A 5836-nucleotide genomic window follows, 5' to 3' on the forward strand; every position below is an offset into this window, starting at 1 on the left:
AATTTTTCCCAGAAGCCTTTACAGTTTTGCACCTACAAGTACATATATGAAATGATGAATACAAGCTGCACCATCACTGAAATAAGCATCTAACCTACCATTTAAATGACACAGGAGAACAAAGACAAAGTCAACGACAATGTTAGTACTGCTGGTCTTTTCTTTCTAGTATGTCCTAATTTTAATCTATGTTCTTTATGTGGCAATTATTCCCGAGTAGAACAAGCACCCAAAGCTCTAAACCCTTCTCAAAATACATTAATAGACTTGCTTGTTTGTGAAGTCTGTGTAACAAAACGTGTAACCCAGAACAAGCTTTACCATAACGATTTTCAAATCTTTAATATTTTCAGTGATCTAAAAATCACAGTTAAAAGGAAGAAAATGTACTGGTTTCCCCAAGCTGTCTTTTTACACTGGGTCTAGTTTTCTTAAATAGAAATTTGAGGCTATTATTTTATTAGGGCTCATCAGCATGTTCAGTACTGGAAAGGACACACAAGGTTAAAGGTGCTCATTTCTGGTATGAAACACCCCGCCCCGCCCCCAAAAACAGAACTCCCCCCTCCAAAACTTAACTTTACTACTCATCTTTAGGATACCCATCTCCACCCATTTTTCTAGCCACCAACTTGGCAACAGTTCGCAGGATGTAGACAGGTTTTTGGCCTATACATTGCTCAGGCAGATTTTTTTTTGTCCAGTCCTCCCTCTAACCAGTTTTGTTTTGTGGTTTTTTTCATTTCGTTCAGTAGGCCACAGTGAAGTTGCCAACAAACTCAAGCAGTTCCACAGTGTGGATTACCCCTTACCTACCCATCCGCATTTCAGTTCAATATCATATAGACCAGAGGTGTCATACATAGCCTATGGGCTGGATCCAGCCCATGGGACTTCTTGGAGGTGCAGGGAATTTGGGGGCAAAATGAATTAAGGATATGGAGCCCTCCTACGGATATATTTTAGCAGTGGCAGGACAAGTGACAGGTGTGTTAACTCCCACCACGCCCCAACGCCACTCACTCTACCATCACTTGCTCCAATGCTGGAAAGCGGTCCAATCCAGGCTACAAGTAGCCCTGTGGTCTGCATTTAGTCCTGGGGGTCAAACTATTTGACACTTCTGACACAAACCACTTCCCTCCCTGTGTCAACACATGGTAGCTATAGTAGTGGGAAAAAAGTAATGGCAAGAAATACAGTTTTAAGCCTAGTTTAGGTCAATGAAAAGCTGGAAACAAAGAGGACTGAACACCTGTTGCCAGCCTTGGCCATTTTCAAGGGAACTAGGCTAAGCTGCAGATGTGTTGCTCAGCGGAAGGCTCAAGACATGTTTCTGAGTAACTGCAGTGTGAACCTTGGCAAATATGACAACTAACTTGGTGAGGAAGTCAAGAAAACCATCAAACATAATTAAACAAAGCACAAGGTCTAAAAGGAGATAAGGGAAGACCATACATTAAATAATCTATACATGCCATATCATAGCTTTATCTTAAAAGTAGTAGTAGTAGTAGTAGTAGTAGTAGTAGTGATTGATGTAACCAAATTATTAAATGTTATTTTGATATAATAGATATATTTTGTTAAAATGCTTAGATAATTTGTAAAAACAAAAACAGCCTCATCAGAGAAGATCATAAAGTGAGGTAAAGAAGAAACAGGAACAGCATTCTACAATGGAGAAGGAAAGGAGATGAGAAATCCTCCCTCTTTCCCAAAGATATAAATCCCAAATAATTGACACCCTCCCAGACCACAAGAGATCTGGTAAAATCCTGAATTCTGGGCAGAGGATCACTGGAAGAGCCAGAGTCGCATAAAATCAAGCCATCACTTTCATCCTTAGGTTTGCACTAGACCAACAGGTAGCTTCTTCCTTCCAGCATGGCAACATCTAAAGAGATCTACCTGAATCAAACATGCCAGTCTCAGAGTCACTCTCTTACCTCCCCAGGTACCAGGCCCTTATTTCCCTAAGCAACTTTCCTTCAAAGTGTGACTGTAATTTCAATTTAACATGTGAACAAACTGAATTCACAGATTAAGGAAACTATAGATCTAGGATTTAATGAACTTATACACTTAAAAGGTGAAAAAAAGTGTAGGACCGGAGTGACATCTAGTGGTCAGTTTAAATTGCTACACCTGCAGAAGGTCTGTAGGATCATGTAAGATCCTTTTGGACCTCCCTTCAGGCCACAGAAAAAGGCTGTTTGAGATGGGACAAAAATGTGTGTGGAAAGGGTTTGTCACAACAGAAAACATACTATTTTAGAACTGCAAGTAAGTGTCATTGAAAACAAAACCCTGCATTTAAGAAATCAGCTTGTTAAAGCAAAAGACAATCATGAACTAAATCCAATTTTCTATGGCCTGGAGATCACAAAAAATAAGCAGGCTGAGAGCCTGGAGGAGAGGTCACCAAGTGCATCAGGGAGCAGTGTTTATTATGCAGGTGGCCTTATATGGTCAGGCACTAAGAAATTAATTTCCCAGCACTGCATTAAGAGATAATACTACTGGAGAATCAAATGAGAATTTAAACCAAAGGACCTCAGCACTCATCACCACTTAAAGACCTCATTGAGCTTTTTACAAAAGTAGTGGCATTAGGTAGTACTTATCCACTGTTCCTCTTCATTTCCCATCTTAAATGGGCATAATGCAGCTATGTGCTATTGAAGAGATGCCGAGTGCACTTGATGCACTATGCAGATATATAATCAAAGCTCAACACTTAGCCCCTGGCAGCTCATGCAGTGTCACCTACCATACTATACAAGAGGCTGCCTTACTCGTGCCAGCCTCCATGACAAATCTTCCTTCTCTTCTTCACTGTTCTTCAGACCCTTCCTCCAGTTAAGCTCCCAATCCTGAACATTATTCTACTCTTTTTGACAGAGTGAAACTCAAGTGACCAAAAGGAGATTCATTTTTTTTAGAATAATGGATCAAATCAGGTCTCTGCTGACCACAAACCCTACCACATAATTACTTCGAGTTGTGACACTGGCCCTTCTAATGATCCTCTGCCCAAAGCCCGTGTTTGTTATCTCCTCCTTAGCCGTTTTATTTCAGGACAATTCTTACTGTGTGCAGCAACTGTGAGTGAATTACCTTGAAGCTGAAGGGATACAGGTTGTAGCCATATTGGTCTACAGGCAAAAGGAATCAGAACTCATGGCAGAGGTGTTATCTTTTATTAGACCAATTAGATATTTGCAACAACAACAAAAAAATCTTTAATTGCAAGTTTCAGGCACACTTACCTTTCTTCAGGCATAGGAGAATGCAAATATGAATTTTAATTTCCACCTAGAAGAAATTTTACAATCTTTTCATTCTTCTATGCCTGAGGAAGGGTGACTGTGCCCAAAAGCCTTTAAATAAATACATTTTCTTGCAAATATCTAGTTGGTCTAATAAAAGATAATCACCTCTGCCATAAGTCCTGATTCCTTGAAGCTGAAAGCACTCAGCCTCTCACAAAGGCATTCAGCATTTTGTTGGCCTGGGTCTTTTTCCTGTAAACCTATCAGGGCACCAGCTTATCTCTGTGAAGACCCCACACAGATTCTCTGGAAACATTCGGCTGCTTTGTGAAGGTGACAGTGCAAACCAGATGAAACCCCATTAACTGGCCTAGTCGACTGGGCTTATGGAACTTTTGCATCATAAAACAGTAGAAAGCAGTCAGACCATAGCACTGAGCCTGGCCTGCAGCATTTACACCTCAGACTCTCACTCAAAACTAAAGCACTTTCCAGACCAAAGCAACAGGAAATAGGTGTCTTTCATTTAACTTTGACCTTCCCAATCTGTTTCAGACAGAAATAGGAAATGAGTTCTGCCATCAGGAACTGTATTGCTAAAGGCTCTTGCTCCCAGAGCCTTGAAGTTTAATCTCAGACGAATTAAACAGCTTTCTAAATCTGACCTCAGTGCATTACATGAATCATATGGAGATAAAAGTTCGCTTTTAAGTCCTGATCTTAAGATGTGCCCTCATCTCCTAGTGAAAACAAATGTCAAGCAGTTGAAGCCAGACTCTCCAGTCATCCTGGCATAAATCAGGAGAAAAAAAACCCAGCACTGATATGATAGCACAGAGTTAAATCTGGAGGCAGGGAGGGGAAAACAGAACCTAAAAGTCAATTGAGACTAAAGTATTACAAACTAGTTCTGAGTACTTAGAGGAGGGAAGAGGCAAAGGGGCTTCTGTCTCCTTAAAATTATTCCATCAGAAAAATATTCTCAAATATGCAGAATGCAGCCCCGACATGATGCCAGCTCACTCATATTCCGAGTCATCGGCTGTTTAAACCTGGTTCCTCTGTTATTCTTCAATCTGGTTCTCCATAACGTTCTGTATACATCTTACTATTTACCTGAAAGGCCCTTTGGGTCTTGTTCTTCCCACCTGTCACATGCTCTCGACTCAATAAAATACCTCAGCTGGGGTAATTTTTGGGAGAGGAGACAGAGGAATTATCAATCTAAGTTTCCATAGCAAGTATAGGGACTCCTATCAGAGAGTGAGGGATCCCTTCACCCCCAAAAACATATTCTGTTCACCACCAGGTATGTTTCTCTCTACATCTCTGTATGCACATATTTAACTGGTTTAAACCTAAAACAGCCACTCCTTCTGAAGAGCACGGCCAGAGCCATCACACTGGCATATGCGCAGGATGCCATGGTCAAAAGACTGCTCAAACTGTTGCAGTCCCGGGCACACATATGGCTGCTACACCTGCGAGTAGCTGACTCTCTCTGGTGTAAACTGCATCAGAGTTTATCACAGTGCTTTAATGGCACATGTAGATACACCCAGTGTATCAAAGTCAACGTCGCTGTTCAGTCCTTGGTTCTCAGTGTTGAAGGTGTTTGAATGTTTTCCCTTAAGAATGAAGACAGAAAGGGAATTGTTTTCTGTGAAAAATGTGCTCCTACTGATGTTTGCATGCATCTGTCCTTTTTCTCCTGTAAGATTTCATCCTTTTTTTCCTGTAAGGGTTCATTCAGATGTGCAGTTTCTGTTTAGTTTCACCCACTTCATAACCGTGAGGGCATATGGTCCACGGATCAGGTATATCACATTTTCAGAATGGCATGTGTAGGATCTGTAGATTCTAACGGGTTTGTTGTGGGGGATGTTGAGCGCTGGAGGTGTGTTGATAGGTTAAGCATCTGTTATTAAGACAAGGCTATGTCCCATCTGATATATGATGAACACTGGAAGGTCTACCTCTGATGAGCTGGGCTAGACAGCTAATGCCCATTACATTTCTGAACAGTTTAAACCTTGAGGAGATAAGCTATATCTCTAAGACAATAAATGCACAAGTCTCTTGGGCTAAACAATTCTTCATCATCCTTGTGTTCAGGTAACACATGCACCAAGTACAAAAGAAAACAAAAATGAACTACTCCCCTGTTTACTAATAGAGACACCTTTTCCATGGAGATTTACCTTTAATATGGGCAGAGAAATAAGATCTGTTGTGCATGCTATTCCAGGAACAACCTGTAAATAAAGATGAAGGTTAATGACTAGAAATTGCTTGCTTGACATAACAAATACAAGTTAACTGGCCATCATTTTAAAGGATTATAAAGCAAAGCCCAAAGCCTTTCCTTTGGGCAATAAACCAGCTAAACAAGTAGTGATGATATTTTCTCTTTCTGCTGGGATGAAAAGCAGACTTCTGGGTCAGGACTGTGGTATTCTGGTACCCTAAACTCAACAACTGGACTTTGGCCCACACAGCATACGGTTTGGTTTGGTTTGGTTTGGTTTTTTTTTTTTTTTTTTTTTGGGGGGGGGGGGGGG

At 40.8% G+C, this 5836-nt stretch overlaps 1 protein-coding gene across 2 annotated transcripts in view; it reads right to left on the minus strand.

Moving 5' to 3' along the window:
* Positions 1 to 5836, minus strand: part of GSAP (gamma-secretase activating protein) — a 102298-nt gene that overhangs the window by 44490 nt on the left and 51972 nt on the right. For both annotated transcript variants that reach the window (XM_019509465.1, XM_019509466.1), the window contains 2 exons: positions 5477 to 5530; positions 4 to 32 (listed from right to left, as the gene is read on the minus strand). In XM_019509465.1, the coding sequence (XP_019365010.1) occupies positions 4 to 32; positions 5477 to 5530 (83 nt within the window). The remainder of the gene's footprint in view (positions 1 to 3; positions 33 to 5476; positions 5531 to 5836) is intronic.

This window comes from Gavialis gangeticus, unplaced genomic scaffold, assembly GCF_001723915.1.
Source record: "Gavialis gangeticus isolate Ggan-Ray unplaced genomic scaffold, GavGan_comp1, whole genome shotgun sequence".
In the NCBI taxonomy this organism is placed as follows: Eukaryota; Metazoa; Chordata; order Crocodylia; family Gavialidae; genus Gavialis; species Gavialis gangeticus.